General features: G+C 47.0%; 1 protein-coding gene across 1 annotated transcript in view; it reads left to right on the forward strand.

Moving 5' to 3' along the window:
- WDR62 (WD repeat domain 62) overlaps positions 1 to 22854 on the forward strand; it is a 2486568-nt gene that overhangs the window by 2301927 nt on the left and 161787 nt on the right. The window contains exon 29 of the mRNA XM_069644563.1: positions 112 to 975. Within this exon, the coding sequence (XP_069500664.1) occupies positions 112 to 975 (864 nt within the window). The remainder of the gene's footprint in view (positions 1 to 111; positions 976 to 22854) is intronic.

Here is a 22854-nt window from a genome sequence, read left to right on the forward strand (position 1 = left end):
TAAACTCTATATTGTGAAGTTCCAGTAGAATGCTTTTTGTCACAGATTTCCTTGTTGCATTTCCTTGTCTGCATGAAAATAACATTGATTCATTCTATTTTTTTTAAACAGAAATATCCAGCTCTCTTGGGACATTTAGGGTACTGCCATTGTTACCAAGAAGACATGACAGTGAGACAATAACTAGACGATCATCCCTTCAGCCTCTGTCTGCACCTAAAGATCTCCCTACAGGCAGAGCAAGCACAGGGAGTTCTTACATGTTAGCAACTGAAAGCTCGAAAGCAAAAATATGGCGCAGTCATTCAGTGGGAGAAAACCTGAACAAAAAAGGTACTTGTATGAATGAATACATGCAGGAAACGGGTATAATTAGACCCTCATCTTCTACTGACCTGTCTTTCCTTGGAAAGGAAAGACTTCCAAAGAATGGGATTGCCTTCATCAGCGAATGCAGAGGAGCTCTTCCTTCAAAGCATACACAGCCCACCACACCTTCTTTTGCTAACCATGAGACAAGAGGAAACTTAACTCTACAACTTGCGAACACCATTTGTGATCGGATCCTAATGCCCCCTCCATCCATGGCTCACCACGAAGTATCCCAAGTGACTCAAAAATCATATCTTTCTGTTAAACCAACTGAAATTAAATCTTTGCAGAGAGATGAGCAAAACATAACCACAAGGCTAGAACATAGTCAAAGCGATGCATTTGTTTACTCTTGCAAAGATGAAGAGTTCACAAAAGAAGAAATTGAGTTCGAAGAATCAATCTGTTCCAAACTGAGCCTCTCGCCAACATCATGCCTCGAAGAAGACACCCAATTCTTCACTGATTCAAAAGACATTTGGCTTGAAAGTGTAATTGGAAAAGCCCAGATCAATGTAAACAAATCAGATGCACATTGCTCTTTGGCATGCAAGTCGCCTGTAAAAATCAACGAGACTGAGCATGTTCCATCCAATGATTCAAGTGAGTACTTTAAGGTTAGAATGATTTTATGTTGCTGAAATTTTGCGAACGAAATGTGTACACATATAATGGCTGTCACAGATGGCGCAATAGACACTACCAAGCTCAGAGACTTTTCAACGTTATTTGTTTTTTTGGTTTCTCAGTGTGCCCTTTGCCTCTCCCTTGCTCTCTCTTGTCTAATAACACACCTCCTCACTATCCCAGGCATACCGGACCACAGGTTACAGAATAGTGAATAGTGACGCCTACGGTCTGAGATTTTTCTTAGATTTGCCTTGTAATGGATATGGGGACCTAAAGACAGGATGCCTTCTCTAACTATCCTCCCTCAGGGATTTTCTAAAATTGTCCCCACTCTATTTAGTTGTTAGTGTTCTGAACGAGTATGAGGTTGGACCTTGCACACACCCTGCTTGACTCAGTCTTCCTGCTACAATGCTATCGTTCTCTCGCTCTCTCTCTCCTTACTACTCTGCTACTCTCCTCTTCCAACTCCAGCTGTTACGACTCTCTTCCAACTGCTCCCCTGTCACTCAAATGTCTCTTGTTCCTTCTAAGCCTTGCCTCCTCCACCCTTTGATGTTAATTTGACCTCCTCTACTCCACTCCTCCGTCCTCCACGCTTCACTACTTCCTTCACTTACTATTCCCTCCTCTATACTTCTACTCCTTTCTCCTCACTACTACACTGCTCCACCGCTCCCTCCTTTACACTACTTCTGCAATTCCAGCCACCTTCTACACTCTTCTTTCACTCAGTATCATTTACTTCACATTCACTTCCTCAGGCGCGTTAGCGGCAAGCCGGTTAGTGCTGGTTTGTGTCCGAGTTGTCTAGTTACCCCTCTTTCTGCCTCTCACGAATCAATGGGTAAGAGCTGTCATTCACCTGATTGTCTGAAAGTCATGCAAGTACCGGCCGATACCATATCTCCAATTTATTTTTTAGAGTGTACCATACACTAAAGGAGTCATGGCTCACCCCTCTCCTTAAGAAAAACATCTTGGACCCTAATGTATCCACACATTATCGACCGATTACAAATGTGCCTTCTCTCTTAAAAATTCTGGATAGTGTTGCGTATATACAACTCCAGGAATTTATTGAAAATAATAACATCTTGAACCAACAGCAATCAGGTTTTAGGCACATGCACGGAACAAAAACGGAACTGACTGGCCTTAAATTAAAACCAATATTGCTAATTTCGTATATAAAGGCATACATGCTCTTCTCCTGCTGCTAGATCTTTCCGCGGCCTTTGACCTGGTTGATCACTCAACTGTTGGTCATCAGGTTAAGTGAACAGGCGTATTGCTCTCAAAATGGCTGCTCAGTGGATTCTTTCCTTTCTCGGTGTTAGGCAGAATCCTGTGCAGTTCCCTTGGGGAACACTGCAAAAAGATTAAGACTACAGGAGTAAGCAGTAAACCCAATTGGTAGCAGTCTGTACCACCCAGATTTACCTGGTAGCTGTGGCTGAGCAGTCAGACTTCTCTCAAGATGAATAGGGCAGTATACACAATAGGGCCAAAAAACACAGTGAAGCAAACAAACACTGACCAGAGCTTGGTATCAAAAGTATATAATTATTTATTTAAAACACACTTTAGGAAATACACTAGCACTATAGAGCAAAGCAAGTTCAAACACAATCAGCAAAAGTATACAAACCTCCCTTAATAATTATTTAGACAAGTCTAAGTCAAAACACCACTATTTGTAAAAACAGATGCGAGCGCTTAAACTAGATGGCACTCCAATAATTAAGTTAAAGGGAGAGAAAAAGACAGGTCATGAAAATAAAACAGTTCCCAACACTTTTCTAAGGCCAGAGCAAGCTAGTGAAGGCAGAGTCTACTGTAGAGCCAAAGTCCATAGGCCGGGGCCACTTTAAATGGAGAAAGGCAAAATGTGCCCAAGATCACACAGTTTAAAAATGCACTCAAGTCTTTGCAAAAATGTTCAGAAGAGGTTGGTTTCATGCGAAAGATAAAGTTAGAAGGTCTGGGGGCCAACCCAGTTGGAAAGCCCAGGATTTAAGGGTCACCTTTAGCGATCTGAAGAAAGGGAGACCAGGAAGAACACAGTACCTTTAAAAGTGAGGAAGCTCCAGCGGTAGCAGTTGTTCCTGGCAGCGGGTGCCGTTCGTGGTTTCGACCAGGGGAAGAGAAGATCTCTTCGAGGAGGAAACTTGGAGTCGTTGCACTGCCCAGGGATTAAACCAGCCACGGAGTTCGTTCGGTTAAAAGGTGCGCTCCTTTTATTTGCGGTCCCAGTGGACTGAAGCTTGGCTATCTGGCCGCCGGGGTGCTTGGCACTGGCGATTCGACCAAGGGGCGCCCTCGAAGGCGAATGTCGAACTGGTTGTCCCCACCAGCTCAGAGGGAGAAGACTCTTGCAGCAGAAGATCTTCTCTTGTCGCCGGGGAAATGGTGAGGTCGTTGCAGCAGGGCTCCACCGGTGGTATCGTCATTGCAGATGGCTCAGCTTCTCCCCTCTTTGGATTTCTTAGGTCCTGTGGCGACTTCTGCAGTTCCAGTCCCAAAAGCCCTGCTTTTATGCAGAAAAACCCCCATTCAACAGCCTAGCTGTCACTCATACATGCTAAGTGGTGAGCCGGGCGGCTCACCACTGGGCCAATCAAGACAGAGTGCGACTTGGGTTGCTAAGGCAATGCAGTCCAGGGTGCCAATTCCCCCACCCACACATCCTCTGAATCCCAGACAGAGTGCCACCAGTTGGAGGGCTTCTGTGGAGAACCAGGGCGGACTGGACAGTGCCCCCTTGGAAACAGACCCAGGGGTAATCTAATTAACCCCTTCCAGTACTTCCACAATATGATGGTTTGTACTGGTTCTGTTCACAATTTTGGACTAACAAAGCTAATTGTGACTTTACATGCCCTGGGAGACAGTAGTCAATCCCAGGGTATGCAGTCTGTTTGGGGGTCACTATGACACCCCTGTGTTACTGCACTGAGGGTGCTGTGTAACACATATACCAAAACAGATGATACCCTATGTAGTAAAGACCCCATAGCCCATAAGCACATACCAAGTCAAAGACATACCTCAAATCATGCCGAAGAGTGGGAAGGAAAGAGTCTCACTCTTAGCAGGAGAAAAAAAAAAAATCCAGCAAAGCTGCTGGGGGACTCACTAGGTTTGGGAAATTAGCCTTATAAGAGAATTCTCCCTAACACTCGGCCAGAGGAGTGCCAGAGTTGCAGTACAGAATGCCAGCTGAGTACCCAAGCGTACCACCTGCGGTGTCCAGCAGGGGTCGTGTATCTCCCCGCTACAATTCATTGTTTACATCCTATCACTGCTTGCTCTATTGGATGGCCTAGGTGTTTAGTTTGCGAATTATGCAGATGATACACAAATCATCATTAAGCTAACTGGCTGTTATAGTATGGATTCCGATGCTATTAATTGCATCTACAAAGCCATTCACGATTGGATGATTCTCTTGCACTCCATCCCAAAAAGACTGAACTCATATTAACATCAGGACAAAGACTAAAAAATGTGTCTCCAGAGTATAAGAGCTTTCCCATAGCTGAAAATCAAATTCAAGTCTCCAGGAAGGTACAAACATTGGGTGTGGTACTGGATGCAGAACTCTCCATGAAACCCCATGCTGCCACTGTCCGGGCCTCATGTAGATATGTTTCGAAACTATTGAATCATATACGTCCGTATATTTAATTGATAAACAGATCCATCCTAGCCACTGCCCTAATTAGTTCACGCCTTGATTTTTGCAACGGCCTATTTGTCGGCACATCCAAGGAAAATCTTCAGGCCTTGCAAGTCGCACAGAACTGAGCAGTTAGAGCCATCCATGGGCTCTCTCGAAGGGAACACGTCACAAGTGCCAGACGCAGTCTCCACTGACTACCTGTTAAACAACATGTCATGAATAAGTTACTTTCCTTGACTTATAAATGTTGTCACAATGAAGTTCCTCAATATTTGATGAACCGCCTTACTACCCTCCCATTAGGTCGGAATCTGCGGTCTTATGACCCCCTGAAACTCATCCAGCCAGTGTATAACCTCAAAACCTTTGATGGCTCTACTTTTGATGTTCAGACTCCTTTTTATCCAGGAACAAACTCCTGCTAGAACTCAGGCAATCTAATTCTTGCCTTGAGTTCAAGAAAAGCCTTTACACCCATCTGTTCAACCTTGATCCAGATTAGGTCCCAAGGCAATTCATCATAATAGCCTAGATCAGGGTCCTCTGTACTCTGTCCTATAATTTGTTCTGTATGTCTTTTTCTGTCTTTTGTGGGCTTTGAGGCCTATGGGCAAATGGCGCTTTATAAAAACTATAAATAAATAATGGGCTTAACCCCACCTTCTGCCACCACAGAATAGAAATGGAGGCTCGTCCATGTTCGTGTTAGGGCAGGGTCTTGGTAGAAACCGCCTGTGCAGGGATTTAGGGCCCTATATTCAGTCCTTGGTGGTTTACGGTGTTGTCCGCTGCCCATGGCGGTTTATTGTTGCTGCCGTGGAGCGTGGACTCTCTTCTGCATATGCATAGCTCTTCTCCCATGGCCTCTTGCTCTTCCCTGTTACTCTCAACATCGAGATGACTATGCGAGTCACCAGAGGGTTGTCTGTGCTTTCCTGGGTTTCAGTCTATGGCTGGTGCATGTGAATGGCATGTGATAATGTGTGAACTCTCTCTGCTGGTTCCCACCACTTTCTTGGCCTGGTAGGTTGATGCTATGAGAGATAGAAAAAATCTTTTGAGCATTGCGTTGCAAGTCATGGCATGAGACAGGCTTGTGCTATCCAAGAACATACTATCAACAACGGGTGGGGGCCAGGAACTGGGGCCTTTGAGCTGCCGCCATCCCCCTCAGTGGAAGGGCGAGCTCTGGATTTCTTTCCTTTGAGGCCTCCCACACCCTACTGAGAGGGGTTCCCGTCCCCTCTTGACAAGGGCAGGTTTAGGTCACTGGCCTGGTCAGACTTCGACCCTTTCTTCTGTGGTGTTCTCCTTTTCCTGCCTGCTAATGGACTGGGGGGTTGCAGGGAGAGAAAAATCCACTTTAGCTTGTTTGATGCAGAGTGAGGTTCCACCTTTGTTTAAAGGGCTAAGACCCATCCCAAAATGTAAGGGTTTGTGGCCTTGTTATTACCATCCAGACTAATTGAGAGTTGTCTGTTACAAGTTTACTGTCGACCAAGGAAATAGTATCCAAGACTGAACACAGCCCTCTTTATGGCAAGACACTTGAATTCCACTATGGGACAGTTCTTCTCCCTTGGGAATGATTACAGCTTATATAGATAATTGGTTTCTAATGATCTTAGATATATCTTCTTGCGCCAGCAGAACTTGGAATTCTTTTGGCCAGCAGTGTCACGACGCTCGCCCAAAACCCCCTCTGGCAAACCCATTGGCCAGGTGGAGTCAGGACTCGGGCCTCTAGAGCCTGGCATCCTCTTCAAAAGACCTCATGGGGCCAATCCAGGCGCCTATGGCGCCAGGCTCATACACCATGAAAAACAATGTGCTTGGGAACTACTTTATTGTATTGTCAGCCAACATGGAGGCATCCACATAGCTTTGTTCCTAAGAACCAAGCTATGCGGTCTAGTGTTTTGGGTGTGGTAGCCAAGGGACTACTTTACCTGGACTATTTTGTTGGGGCTATTTAAACCACACCCGAGCAAGACAACACGCTTTGCGTTACTTTGCAGCTTGCAACGTGACGCTCACCGTGTCCAGCTATTCCCTCGAACCTCGGAGAAGCAGATCCTGCAAGGAGACAAAAGGAACATCGTTAGCAGCAGCATCTTACCTGCAGTTTTCATCTTTAAACACTTGCAGCTACTGAGAACAGCTTCCTCGAATCTGTACGCCTCCCGGACAGAACGACCTGAAAGAGGAAGATGGAGGCAACATTAAAGAAAGCAGTAGAGACATTTAAAAATCCCGAACTGCTCAAAAGGCTTACCTGGCTGGTCGCCTCTCGGCTGGCACCACTCTGGACATTCCCCTCGCGCTGAAGAACACCGCGACCTACAAGGAAGGAAAACAAAGGTTAGCAAAGGCAAGACTTCGCAGCGCTGCGCATAGCGCTTACTTACCGCATCATAGCGCTCTTAATGCGCCATCATTTGCCAGCGGGGCTCAACCAAGCCAGTTTGCCGCACTGAAGCTCTGCATACCTATGGGAGAAAAAAAGACATTTTACACAAAGAAAGGCATGCAGGATAGCAACAAAACTAAAGAACAGCAATAAGACCTACCTGAACAATATCAAACGGGCCGGCATCAGTGAAGTAACTGGACTGCACTCGCCCATGAAAGACAACACGCCCCTGAAAAGAAGGCAGGACGGAGAGCACGCCTAATTCTACCACAAGGTGAGGAGAGAGCACCAGAGGGACTGAAATCATACGGGGGTGGAGGGAGGATACTTACCCCAGTCGGGCAGTCTTGAACACAGTCCTCCTGTATTTTCAGGCAGAACCTTCCCGGCAGACCACATCAGGGCAAAGCTGAGAAGCATACCAGCGAGTAACCCAGCTGGGTGGCGTCCCTGTGGATACCAGGTGAGCGTAACGGAATGCGAAGCCTACCATAACAATCCACCTGGGCGCCATGGAGACATCAGAAATGGACCAATTGGCCCAATTACTAGGAGATCTTCGTGCTGAGGTTCATTCTGCCCGACAAGAGACTAATGCCCTCCGGAGAGACCTAAATAGTGGCCAAAGAACGCACTGAAGAGATTAGCAGGCAATACTTGCAATCACAGGCAGGACAGACGCCTCTACTTGGAAGCAATCCAATGATGCAAAACCCTGCCATACCACCCACCCCGGTACAGATCACGTTACCTGGAACAGTGCCCCTGGCACCACCAGAAAGGTTCTCAGGCGACCCATGGAAGTATGCGGCATTCATCAATCAGTGCCGCCTTCATTTTCTTTGTAGGCCTGGATCATTTCCAAACAACCAAGCTCGGGTAGCTTTTGTCTTATCATACCTGAGTGGTAGTGCAACAGATTGGTCGGTGCCGTTGGTAACCCATGACGATCCTCTATTACCTGACTTTGGGGGGTTCCAGAGAGAAATGGAAAAACGTTTTGCTCGCAATACCCAGGAACAAGCAGTAGACAATTAACTCTTCTCCCTCCGACAGGGGAATCGGGACTTGTTAACCTACATTGCTACCTTCAACAGACTGGTTGCCGAAGCTAAGTGGCCAGAAAACAAAAGAACCCTGTTATTCCATCGACGCTTACGAGGCGAATTAAAGGACGTCTTAGCCCAGGTGGTTGATACACCCAGTGACTCTGCAGAATTCAGGAGGAGCGACCTAGCACTAGTGCCACAAACACTGTACTTACGCAAATACAAAGATGATGTAAAGGCAGATATATGGTACTAATGTATTGAGCATATATTGTCAAAAAATTATGTCACATCATTAATGTAAGCACAATTGTAATTTCTACTTATGAAAAAACTTATTGCCCCTGATGAAGAGTGTGAAGCACTCGAAACGCGTTGGGCCCCTCCTGACTTCGACATCATGAATAAAAAGAAGATAGTTTCTTGTGAACTAAAATTGTTTGATTGAGAAATTTTCTTTCAAGAATATTCTGTTTCTAAACATATATAATTGATTTAACGGCATGATTGAATACTACTAATTATTGGTTTGGTTTTCCAGACAAAGGATAGTGTGCAGGGGACGCGAGTTCCCGACTAGGGAACTTATTTGTATTGGCTGCATATCACGCAACCTAGGTGTCAAGGTTGCATCCTTCTCCCCTGCACCTTAAAACACATCCTCAGTTACACTTATTTTCCTTTCCATTAATTATACCGAATTCATATTTAACTAAGGGTGTGCTTGTGGTGTCTGTTGTTCTTCTCTTTGTATTGTGGGAAACCAGGACATTTCCTGAAGGACTGTCCAGTAAAACCCCCAAGAAGAACAGTCGGGGCCACAGAGAAGGATGAAGCTAAGGAATCGGAAAACTACCAAGCTCGACAAACGTAGAGGTCAGTTTGTCGAGTGAGAAGAAAGAGTTGTTGACCTCGCACTTTGCAATACCAGTGATCTTACTTAACCACCAACAGTCGTCAAGAATGCATGCCATTGAAGCATACATCGATAGCGGAGCAGTTGGAAATTATATTGATCAAAAACTGGCAGCAGAGATGGGGCTTCCTTTGTGTTCTAAGCCAACTATGGACAAGGTAACCACCGTGGATGGGACAGAAATCGCTTCCGGACCAGTAACCCAGTGCACAGCCAGGGTAACCTTGCTGTGCCAGGACGGACATCGGGAGTCTATTTCATTCGATCTCATCAAGGCACCTCAGTTCAGGCTAATACTAGGGATGCCATGGTTGGTTGCTCAAAACCCTTTGATAGACTGGCGGGCACGAAAATTAACCTTCCCCGGTGACTGCTCCCCTGCCTGCTATTACCAAGAGGTGAAACCCAAAGTCTGTATCCCCATGACTCCCAGAGCGACAGTATCAACCCATGGTATTCACTTGGCAAGGTATCAACTAATACCTTGCCAAGTGAATACCATGATTTCCAGGATGTTTTCCGAAAGGACCAAGCCAATACATTGCCGCCGCACAGGCCCTATGACTGTCAGATCGACCTTGTTCCTGGTGCACAAAGCCCTTGCAGAAAGATCTAAGCTCTCACAGAACCAGAAAAGCTTCATTTGAAATCCTATTTAGACCAGTACTTTGCAAACGGATTTATCCGTCCTTCGAAGTCGCCCGCAGCCAGTCCTTTGTTCTTCGTACCGAAAAAGGAAGGAGCCTTGAGAACCTGTATTGACTACCGCGCATTGAGCCAGATCACCGTGAAGAACCGCTACCCCTTGCCGCTTATCCCTGAGATGCTAGACCAAGTTAAAGATGCCCAGATTTATACCAAATTGGACCTTCGAGGAGCGTACCACCTGGTCCGAGTCAGAAAAGGAGATGAATGGAAAACCGCCTTCCCTACTAAGTACGGCTTGTTCGAATATCAAGTCATGCCCTTCTGGCTATGCAACGCTCCTGCGGCATTCCAATATTTCATGAATGACGTCTTAAGGGAGTTAATTGATGTGTGCGCCTTAATGTACATAGACAACATCTTGGTATACTCAGTGTCATGATTCCTGCCCCTCATGTCCCCAGCCCTCCCAAGATGTCAGGCTGGAGCCAGGCCACGATCACCTACATGGCCCTCAAGGGCCTCTCCATCCCTCCAAAGACCCACTTGGAGTCAGACTTGGCGCTTGTGGTACCAGACTCACTCACTCCCATAGGATAACATTGGGGATTGGGCTTGTAGTGCATTGATGGGGACAAGATGGATGCCCCCCACATATTTCGGTTCCCAGAACTGCATGTGCAGTCTAGTCTTTTGGGTGTGGTTCAGCCCAGAGACACCTGGGATACCCAGAGACTATTTAAGCCACGCCCAGGCTGAGAAACATGCTTTGTGTTTTCTGCACCTGCAGCGTGACACTAACCGTGTTCGGATTGGTCTCCAGTAGGCCTGCATCTTTCTTCTGCGCTCAGCTCCTACAAGAACACCATTAGGAACAGCCTTACCTTGCGGCGCTTCTGCCCATCATTCATCGCTCCTTCTGTTCTGCGGGCGTCTTCGGCGGTGTCATTCCCAACTCGGCACGCCGCTTCCTAAGGAAATAGGAAAAGAACAGAAAAAAGGCATTAGTAAGCATTCTGCAAACCTTTGCTTATTTTTTAAATACTGTACGAGCTTCAAACGCTTACCTGAATCCCAGCCGCTCTGGGGGAACTCTGTCTCCGGAACTGCTCATCCATCTGCAAGAGGGAAAAGACACTCCAGGTTAGCATGGAAACATCTAGAGGCGCCGCAGACCGCGCTTACTCACCGCATTTGTTCTTCATAACCGCCATCCACGCTGAAAATGTCGCGGCACCTAAAAGACACAGGAAAAGAACTCCGTTCAATACTAAATACGAAAGGGGTGCATCGTGCATCGCGCTCTCACTCACCTTCAGCGCAACTTTCAGCAGCACGCCGCCATCCCCGGACGCCGGCCATCATCTAATGAAGGAAAGGAACGAAGTTAGAGAATTGTTCAAAAGACTCATTATACTTACCTGTCACACTCTGAACAGTGAAGTAACTTGGCAGCAATGAGCACGCATCAATCGATGCGCTGAAAGCAGGACGGAGAGCACACTATCCAAGAAAGCAAGGTGAGCATTGGATCATAGGGAAGGGTTGGACCCCGGGAAGAAGGGGTTCAATCACACAGAGACAATAGGGAGTTAAACTCTACCAATCCTGTGTTTCAGGCCCAGTCTCCAGTCGAATAGCCTCCAGGGAAGGGTTCGAGGTCGTAAGTGGTCAGAATAGGCTGAGTGACGTACCCCTGGGTACCAGGTGAGCGTTACACTCAGCCTCGGAACAAGATCATGTCAGGCACGTTCGTTCAGTCCTCAACAAGCTCCGTCAACATTGCTTGTTTGCAAAGCTTGAAAAATTATTTTTTCACGTCACCGAAGTAGAATTTCTTGGTTTTATCCTAACTCCAGGAAGCATCAGAATGGACGTGCACCAGGTAGATGCCATTCTGAAATGGCCTTCACCGACGTCTCTGAAAGGGGTACAAAGCATGCTGGGCTTTGCGATATTCTACCGCAGGTTCATCCCAGCCTTCTCTCAGGTTGTGCACCCAATCACAGTACTATTAATAAAAAACAATAAAACGTTTGCTTGGACCGAAGAAGCAGAAGAAGCCTTTCAGGAACTTAAACGAAGATTTACCTCCTCTCCAATCCTGTGACATCCTCGTCCAGACCTCCCTTATGTCGTTGAAACTGATGCGTCCATTCTCGCAATGAGGGCTTTCCTTTCACAGAGAGACCCGGAAACCGGCCAGCTACATCCTGTGGCCTTCTGGTCGAAAAAGTTCTCACCTCCAGAGATTAATTATGCCATCACGGACAAGGAACTCCTGGCTATCAAATCCGCCTTTAAAGCCCAGAGGCACTTCCTTCTGGGGACCAGACACACCATTACAGTCATCACAGACCACCAAAACATGCAATATCTCAAAACAGCCAAGGCCCATTCCTCGCGCCAATTACGGTGGGCCCTTTTCTTCGCCGAATAAGATTATGTAATCACATTTCAACCAGGAGTCAGAAACGGAAAGGCGGATGCCTTATCGCCCATGGGCAGAGATGAAATAGTATATACAACTGCAGACCCAGTACCTATTATACCTGAAGACAAACTCTTGGGTATCACGACAGCCTTAACACAAGCAAAACTACGAAAAGAAATCCAACGGACAATCCTGATGCCTACCTCGCATGGCAAACTCAAGGAGAACAATATACCATCAAGGACCATCTACCCTTTTTTAGGGATCGCCTATATGTACCCAAGAAGGAATTACAACAGCATATTATTTCAAACTATCACGATTCACTGATCGAAGGGCATCCTGGGATCGCCAAAACCCGAGCTAAGGTGAAAGAACTTTCGGTGGTGGCCTACCTGGCGTAAGGGCATCATTCAGTATATTCAGTCCTGCGGTGTCTGCGCACAAAATAAATCACAGAAACATGATGGTCTCCTAAAACCATTGGACATTACTCCAGTTCGATGGCTCACTCTTTCCCTTGACTTCATCACTGATCTACCTCCAAGCCAAGGGTTCAACACCATCCTTGTATTTGTGGACTTATTTTCGCAGGTGGCCCATTTTATTCCTCTCAAAGGCCTCCCAGACGCAGCCACTTTAGCAAAAGTGTTCCTGGAGGGCGTGGTTAAGCTGCATAGCTTCCCTTCGGTTCTGGTCTCTGATCGAGGCAGTCCGTTTGTTTCATTCTTCTGGAAAAAATGTTGTGCAATGGCATAGATCGACGTTCGGCTATCTACCAGTCACCATCCCCAAACGGACGGCCAAACCGAGAGAACCAATCAGACACTCGAGCAATATGTATGGTGCATGCTGCACCACGAACAAAGGAATTGGGAAGACCTACTATGGATAGCCGAATATGCATATAACAGATATTTGCATTCAAGCACGGGACAAACGCCCTTCTGTACCCTTTATGGCAGACATCCACGTACCTCTGAATTAGACCTTCCAGCCAGCTTGGAAATGCCAGCGGTAAAGATCTACACACAACCATTACTCGGGCTTTCAAAAGGGCAAAGGAACACCTTATTCATGCCAAAGAAAAACAAAAGAGATTTGCAGACCAACACCGGAAAAAGGCCCCCGATTATCTAGTAGGAGAGAAAGTTTGGTTAGCCGCTAAATTCGTACCCATCAAGGGAACCCGGACCTTTCATCCCAGATTCTTAGGACCCTATACCATTAAGGCAATTATCAACCCAGCAGCCGTGAAACTGGATTTACCACCTAATCTACACATCCACCTGGTATTCCATGTGTCCCTCCTGAAACCAATGCAACCCGGCACACGGATTGGGAAACCACCTAAGCCCATACTTGTTGACGGAGAACCAGAATTTGAAGGCAAAGATAGCTTGGACTCTAAATACTCTAGGACCAAGCTATATTATCTCGTCGATTGGAAAGGATTTGGACCACAAGTTAGATCCTGGAAGCCCAGTGAGAATATCCACGCACAACGTCTGATCAGGAAATTCCATCGGAACCTCCCAACCAAACCTGGGCCAGACTACGGAACACCATGGGAGGGGCCTTAGGGGGGAGTGCTGTCACGACCCTCGCCCAAAACCCCCTCTGGCAAACCCATTGGCCAGGTGGAGTCAGGACTCGGGCTTTCAGAGCCTGGCATCCTCTTCAAAAGCCCTCACGGGGCCAGTCCTGGCGCCTATGGTGCCAGGCTCTTACACCATGAAAAACAATGTGCTTGGGAACTACTTTATTGTATTGTCAGCCAACATGGAGGCATCCACATAGCTTGGTTCCTAAGAACCAAGCTATGCGGTCTAGTGTTTTGGGTGTGGTAGCCTAGGGACTACTTTACATGGACTATTTTGTTGGGGCTATTTAAACAGTTAGGCAGAAACCTGTGCAGTTCCCTAAGGGACCACTGCAAAAAGTTTAAGACTACAGGTGTTAGCAGTAAACCCAATTGGTAGCAGTCTGTACCACCCAGATTTACCTGGTAGCTGTGGCTGAGCAGTCAGACTTCTCTCAAGAAGAGTTAGGCAGTCTATAGAGTATACACGTAGAGTATACACAATAGAGCCAAGAATACAGTAGCACAAGCAAACACTGATCAGAGCTTTGGTATAAAAGTATATCATTATTTATTTAAAAACACACTTGTAAAAATACACTGGCACTAATATGTCAAGCAAGTTCAAACACAGTCACTAGAAATATATACACCTCCCTAATTAATTATTTGACAAGTCTAGGTTAGTACACCACTTGTTTAGCAAAACAGAGGTGAGCGTGTAACCCTAGATGGCACTCCAATAATTATTTAAAAAGGGAGAGAAAAGGCAGAAATATGAAAAACGCACAATACCAACACTTTTACAGAACCACAACAAGTCAAGAAAGGCAGGGTCTACTGTAGAGCAAAAAGTTAATAGGCCAGGCCCACTCTTGTAGAGAGGAAGGCGGAATGTGCCCAAGATCACACAGTTGAAGTACACTTTAAAAGTCTTTGCAGATAGTTCAAAAAGGAGTTGGATCAGTTCAGAAAAGTTAGTTAACAGGTCTGAGGTCACCTCAGGATAGAGAGTCAAGGATTTACGGGACACCTTGAACAGTCTGTTGCAAGGGAGACCAGGCGGGACACAGTACCTGAAATGGCGAGAAAGCTCCAGCGGGGGCAGTTGTTCCTGGCAGCGGGTGCAAGTTGGTGCTTCGTCCAGGGGAAGAGAAGATTTCGACGTGGAGGAAAGCTGGAGGTCGTTGCACTGCCAGGGAAGAAACCAGCAGTGAAGTTTCCCGGTTAAAAGGTACTACCCTTTTATTCGCGGTAGTGGTGAAGTGTGGCTATCCGGCCGCGGGGGTGCTTGGCACGGGCGATTCGACCACGAGACGATCCAGGAAGGCGAAAAAAGGCGAACTGGTTAACCCCACCAGCTTAAAGGAAGAAGACTCCTGGAAGAAGATCTTCTCTGTCGTTGGGAAGTGGTGAGTTTGGTTCAGCAGGGCTCCACCGGTGGTGTCATCGTTGCAGGTCGGCTCAGCTTCTCCCTCTCCGGATACTTTAGGTCCTGTGGCGACTTCTGAAGTTCCAGTCCCCAAAGCCCTGATTTTATGCAGAAAACCCCCATTCATCAGTTCTAGCTGTCACTCAAACATGCTAAGTGGTCCAATCACACAAGAGTGCGACTTGAGTTGCCGAGGCAACTCAGTCCAGGGTGCCTATTCCCCCCCCCCCCCTCCCACACACCCTGTAGACCCAGACAGAGTGGCACCACTTTTGGAGGCTTCTGTGCAGAAGCCCGCCAAAAGTGGAACAAAGGGCTCGACTTGGGTTGGAGTTACAGAGGCGAACACAAACGCCATTTTAAAACAGAGTCCTGGCAAAAAGACCCAACCCGGGAATAAATATTAAATAAATAACCCGGCAGTATCTTTAACATTGCACCAGAAAAGTGGTGCGTTTAAAATGATTGGGAAAATCCCATAAGAAATATTCTGGTGGAATATTTCGCGTGGTAACCAGTGCCACCAGCTAGAAACTCGACAAGGGGAGACAGACCCAGGGGCAATCGAATTACCCCTACCAGTACTTCCACAATATGATGGTTTCTACTGATTCTGTTCACAATTTAAGACTAGTAAAGTCAATGGTGACTTTACATGCCCTGGGAGACAGTAGGTATGGAGTCTAGGTATGGGGGCCACTATGACGCCCCTGTGTTACTGCACTGAGGGTGTGTAACACACATACCAAAAACACATGAAGCTCTATGGATTAAAATACCCCATAGCCCATAAAACACATTACAAAGTCAAAGGACATTCTCAAATCATGCCTAAGAGTGGGAGAAAAAGAGTCTCACTCTTAGCAGGAGAAAAAATGAAACCCCAAAAATCCAGCAAAGCCGCTGGGGGACTCACTAGGTTTGGGAAATTAGCCTATACAGAGAATTCTCCCCAACATAAACCACACCCGAGCAAAACAACACGCTCCGCGTTACTTTGCAGCTTGCAACGTGACGCTCACCGTGTCCAGCTATTCCCTCGAACCTCGGAGAAGCAGAACCTGCAAGGAGACAAAAGGAACATCATTAGCAGCAGCATCTTACCTGCAGTCTTCATCTTTAAACACTCGCAGCTACTGGTAACAGCTTCCTCGAATCTGCACGCCTCCCGGAATGAACGTCCTGAAAGAGGAAGATAGGGGCAACATTAAAGAAAGCAGTAGAGACATTTACAAATTACAAACTGCTCAAAAGGCTTACCTGGCTGACGCCTCTCGGCTGGCACCACTCCGGACATTCCAGTCGCGCTGAAGAACACTGCGACCTACAAGGCAGGAAAAGACAGGTTAGCAAAGGCAAGACTTCACAGCGCTGCGCATAGCGCTTACTTACTGCATCATAGCGCTCTTAATGCGCCATCATTTACCAGTGGGGCTCAACCAAGCCAGTTTGCCGCACTGTATCTCTGCATACCTAAGGGAGAAAAAAAGAGACATTTTAAACAAAGAAAGGCATGCAGGATAGCAACAAAACTAAAGAATAGCAATAAGACCTACCTGAACAATATCAAACGGGCCGGCGTCAGTGAAGTAACTGGACTGCACTCGCCCATGAAAGACAACACGCCCCTGAAAAGAAGGCAGGACGGAGAGCACGCCTAATTCTACCACAAGGTGAGGAGAGAGCACCAGAGGGACTGAAATCATACGGGGGTGGAGGGAGGATACTTACCCCAGTCGGGCAGTCTTGAACACAGTCCTCCTGTATTTTCAGGCAGAACCTTCCCGGCAGACCACATCAGGGCAAAGCTGAGAAGCATACCAGCGAGTAACCCAGCTGGGTGGCGTCCCTGTGGATACCAGGTGAGCGTAACGGAATGCGAAGCCTACCATAACAATCCACCTGGGCGCCATGGAGACATCAGAAATGGACCAATTGGCCCAATTACTAGGAGATCTTCGTGCTGAGGTTCATTCTGCCCGACAAGAGACTAATGCCCTCCGGAGAGACCTAAATAGTGGCCAAAGAACGCACTGAAGAGATTAGCAGGCAATACTTGCAATCACAGGCAGGACAGACGCCTCTACTTGGAAGCAATCCAATGATGCAAAACCCTGCCATACCACCCACCCCGGTACAGATCACGTTACCTGGAACAGTGCCCCTGGCACCACCAGAAAGGTTCTCAGGCGACCCATGGAAGTATGCGGCATTCATCAATCAGTGCCGCCTTCATTTTCTTTGTAGGCCTGGATCATTTCCAAACAACCAAGCTCGGGTAGCTTTTGTCTTATCATACCTGAGTGGTAGTGCAACAGATTGGTCGGTGCCGTTGGTAACCCATGACGATCCTCTATTACCTGACTTTGGGGGGTTCCAGAGAGAAATGGAAAAACGTTTTGCTCGCAATACCCAGGAACAAGCAGTAGACAATTAACTCTTCTCCCTCCGACAGGGGAATCGGGACTTGTTAACCTACATTGCTACCTTCAACAGACTGGTTGCCGAAGCTAAGTGGCCAGAAAACAAAAGAACCCTGTTATTCCATCGACGCTTACGAGGCGAATTAAAGGACGTCTTAGCCCAGGTGGTTGATACACCCAGTGACTCTGCAGAATTCAGGAGGAGCGACCTAGCACTAGTGCCACAAACACTGTACTTACGCAAATACAAAGATGATGTAAAGGCAGATATATGGTACTAATGTATTGAGCATATATTGTCAAAAAATTATGTCACATCATTAATGTAAGCACAATTGTAATTTCTACTTATGAAAAAACTTATTGCCCCTGATGAAGAGTGTGAAGCACTCGAAACGCGTTGGGCCCCTCCTGACTTCGACATCATGAATAAAAAGAAGATAGTTTCTTGTGAACTAAAATTGTTTGATTGAGAAATTTTCTTTCAAGAATATTCTGTTTCTAAACATATATAATTGATTTAACGGCATGATTGAATACTACTAATTATTGGTTTGGTTTTCCAGACAAAGGATAGTGTGCAGGGGACGCGAGTTCCCGACTAGGGAACTTATTTGTATTGGCTGCATATCACGCAACCTAGGTGTCAAGGTTGCATCCTTCTCCCCTGCACCTTAAAACACATCCTCAGTTACACTTATTTTCCTTTCCATTAATTATACCGAATTCATATTTAACTAAGGGTGTGCTTGTGGTGTCTGTTGTTCTTCTCTTTGTATTGTGGGAAACCAGGACATTTCCTGAAGGACTGTCCAGTAAAACCCCCAAGAAGAACAGTCGGGGCCACAGAGAAGGATGAAGCTAAGGAATCGGAAAACTACCAAGCTCGACAAACGTAGAGGTCAGTTTGTCGAGTGAGAAGAAAGAGTTGTTGACCTCGCACTTTGCAATACCAGTGATCTTACTTAACCACCAACAGTCGTCAAGAATGCATGCCATTGAAGCATACATCGATAGCGGAGCAGTTGGAAATTATATTGATCAAAAACTGGCAGCAGAGATGGGGCTTCCTTTGTGTTCTAAGCCAACTATGGACAAGGTAACCACCGTGGATGGGACAGAAATCGCTTCCGGACCAGTAACCCAGTGCACAGCCAGGGTAACCTTGCTGTGCCAGGACGGACATCGGGAGTCTATTTCATTCGATCTCATCAAGGCACCTCAGTTCAGGCTAATACTAGGGATGCCATGGTTGGTTGCTCAAAACCCTTTGATAGACTGGCGGGCACGAAAATTAACCTTCCCCGGTGACTGCTCCCCTGCCTGCTATTACCAAGAGGTGAAACCCAAAGTCTGTATCCCCATGACTCCCAGAGCGACAGTATCAACCCATGGTATTCACTTGGCAAGGTATCAACTAATACCTTGCCAAGTGAATACCATGATTTCCAGGATGTTTTCCGAAAGGACCAAGCCAATACATTGCCGCCGCACAGGCCCTATGACTGTCAGATCGACCTTGTTCCTGGTGCACAAAGCCCTTGCAGAAAGATCTAAGCTCTCACAGAACCAGAAAAGCTTCATTTGAAATCCTATTTAGACCAGTACTTTGCAAACGGATTTATCCGTCCTTCGAAGTCGCCCGCAGCCAGTCCTTTGTTCTTCGTACCGAAAAAGGAAGGAGCCTTGAGAACCTGTATTGACTACCGCGCATTGAGCCAGATCACCGTGAAGAACCGCTACCCCTTGCCGCTTATCCCTGAGATGCTAGACCAAGTTAAAGATGCCCAGATTTATACCAAATTGGACCTTCGAGGAGCGTACCACCTGGTCCGAGTCAGAAAAGGAGATGAATGGAAAACCGCCTTCCCTACTAAGTACGGCTTGTTCGAATATCAAGTCATGCCCTTCTGGCTATGCAACGCTCCTGCGGCATTCCAATATTTCATGAATGACGTCTTAAGGGAGTTAATTGATGTGTGCGCCTTAATGTACATAGACAACATCTTGGTATACTCAGTGTCATGATTCCTGCCCCTCATGTCCCCAGCCCTCCCAAGATGTCAGGCTGGAGCCAGGCCACGATCACCTACATGGCCCTCAAGGGCCTCTCCATCCCTCCAAAGACCCACTTGGAGTCAGACTTGGCGCTTGTGGTACCAGACTCACTCACTCCCATAGGATAACATTGGGGATTGGGCTTGTAGTGCATTGATGGGGACAAGATGGATGCCCCCCACATATTTCGGTTCCCAGAACTGCATGTGCAGTCTAGTCTTTTGGGTGTGGTTCAGCCCAGAGACACCTGGGATACCCAGAGACTATTTAAGCCACGCCCAGGCTGAGAAACATGCTTTGTGTTTTCTGCACCTGCAGCGTGACACTAACCGTGTTCGGATTGGTCTCCAGTAGGCCTGCATCTTTCTTCTGCGCTCAGCTCCTACAAGAACACCATTAGGAACAGCCTTACCTTGCGGCGCTTCTGCCCATCATTCATCGCTCCTTCTGTTCTGCGGGCGTCTTCGGCGGTGTCATTCCCAACTCGGCACGCCGCTTCCTAAGGAAATAGGAAAAGAACAGAAAAAAGGCATTAGTAAGCATTCTGCAAACCTTTGCTTATTTTTTAAATACTGTACGAGCTTCAAACGCTTACCTGAATCCCAGCCGCTCTGGGGGAACTCTGTCTCCGGAACTGCTCATCCATCTGCAAGAGGGAAAAGACACTCCAGGTTAGCATGGAAACATCTAGAGGCGCCGCAGACCGCGCTTACTCACCGCATTTGTTCTTCATAACCGCCATCCACGCTGAAAATGTCGCGGCACCTAAAAGACACAGGAAAAGAACTCCGTTCAATACTAAATACGAAAGGGGTGCATCGTGCATCGCGCTCTCACTCACCTTCAGCGCAACTTTCAGCAGCACGCCGCCATCCCCGGACGCCGGCCATCATCTAATGAAGGAAAGGAACGAAGTTAGAGAATTGTTCAAAAGACTCATTATACTTACCTGTCACACTCTGAACAGTGAAGTAACTTGGCAGCAATGAGCACGCATCAATCGATGCGCTGAAAGCAGGACGGAGAGCACACTATCCAAGAAAGCAAGGTGAGCATTGGATCATAGGGAAGGGTTGGACCCCGGGAAGAAGGGGTTCAATCACACAGAGACAATAGGGAGTTAAACTCTACCAATCCTGTGTTTCAGGCCCAGTCTCCAGTCGAATAGCCTCCAGGGAAGGGTTCGAGGTCGTAAGTGGTCAGAATAGGCTGAGTGACGTACCCCTGGGTACCAGGTGAGCGTTACACTCAGCCTCGGAACAAGATCATGTCAGGCACGTTCGTTCAGTCCTCAACAAGCTCCGTCAACATTGCTTGTTTGCAAAGCTTGAAAAATTATTTTTTCACGTCACCGAAGTAGAATTTCTTGGTTTTATCCTAACTCCAGGAAGCATCAGAATGGACGTGCACCAGGTAGATGCCATTCTGAAATGGCCTTCACCGACGTCTCTGAAAGGGGTACAAAGCATGCTGGGCTTTGCGATATTCTACCGCAGGTTCATCCCAGCCTTCTCTCAGGTTGTGCACCCAATCACAGTACTATTAATAAAAAACAATAAAACGTTTGCTTGGACCGAAGAAGCAGAAGAAGCCTTTCAGGAACTTAAACGAAGATTTACCTCCTCTCCAATCCTGTGACATCCTCGTCCAGACCTCCCTTATGTCGTTGAAACTGATGCGTCCATTCTCGCAATGAGGGCTTTCCTTTCACAGAGAGACCCGGAAACCGGCCAGCTACATCCTGTGGCCTTCTGGTCGAAAAAGTTCTCACCTCCAGAGATTAATTATGCCATCACGGACAAGGAACTCCTGGCTATCAAATCCGCCTTTAAAGCCCAGAGGCACTTCCTTCTGGGGACCAGACACACCATTACAGTCATCACAGACCACCAAAACATGCAATATCTCAAAACAGCCAAGGCCCATTCCTCGCGCCAATTACGGTGGGCCCTTTTCTTCGCCGAATAAGATTATGTAATCACATTTCAACCAGGAGTCAGAAACGGAAAGGCGGATGCCTTATCGCCCATGGGCAGAGATGAAATAGTATATACAACTGCAGACCCAGTACCTATTATACCTGAAGACAAACTCTTGGGTATCACGACAGCCTTAACACAAGCAAAACTACGAAAAGAAATCCAACGGACAATCCTGATGCCTACCTCGCATGGCAAACTCAAGGAGAACAATATACCATCAAGGACCATCTACCCTTTTTTAGGGATCGCCTATATGTACCCAAGAAGGAATTACAACAGCATATTATTTCAAACTATCACGATTCACTGATCGAAGGGCATCCTGGGATCGCCAAAACCCGAGCTAAGGTGAAAGAACTTTCGGTGGTGGCCTACCTGGCGTAAGGGCATCATTCAGTATATTCAGTCCTGCGGTGTCTGCGCACAAAATAAATCACAGAAACATGATGGTCTCCTAAAACCATTGGACATTACTCCAGTTCGATGGCTCACTCTTTCCCTTGACTTCATCACTGATCTACCTCCAAGCCAAGGGTTCAACACCATCCTTGTATTTGTGGACTTATTTTCGCAGGTGGCCCATTTTATTCCTCTCAAAGGCCTCCCAGACGCAGCCACTTTAGCAAAAGTGTTCCTGGAGGGCGTGGTTAAGCTGCATAGCTTCCCTTCGGTTCTGGTCTCTGATCGAGGCAGTCCGTTTGTTTCATTCTTCTGGAAAAAATGTTGTGCAATGGCATAGATCGACGTTCGGCTATCTACCAGTCACCATCCCCAAACGGACGGCCAAACCGAGAGAACCAATCAGACACTCGAGCAATATGTATGGTGCATGCTGCACCACGAACAAAGGAATTGGGAAGACCTACTATGGATAGCCGAATATGCATATAACAGATATTTGCATTCAAGCACGGGACAAACGCCCTTCTGTACCCTTTATGGCAGACATCCACGTACCTCTGAATTAGACCTTCCAGCCAGCTTGGAAATGCCAGCGGTAAAGATCTACACACAACCATTACTCGGGCTTTCAAAAGGGCAAAGGAACACCTTATTCATGCCAAAGAAAAACAAAAGAGATTTGCAGACCAACACCGGAAAAAGGCCCCCGATTATCTAGTAGGAGAGAAAGTTTGGTTAGCCGCTAAATTCGTACCCATCAAGGGAACCCGGACCTTTCATCCCAGATTCTTAGGACCCTATACCATTAAGGCAATTATCAACCCAGCAGCC

Source organism: Ambystoma mexicanum, chromosome 2p (assembly GCF_040938575.1).
Source record: "Ambystoma mexicanum isolate Mex_15411 chromosome 2p, UKY_AmexF1_1, whole genome shotgun sequence".
Taxonomy (NCBI): domain Eukaryota; kingdom Metazoa; phylum Chordata; class Amphibia; order Caudata; family Ambystomatidae; genus Ambystoma; species Ambystoma mexicanum.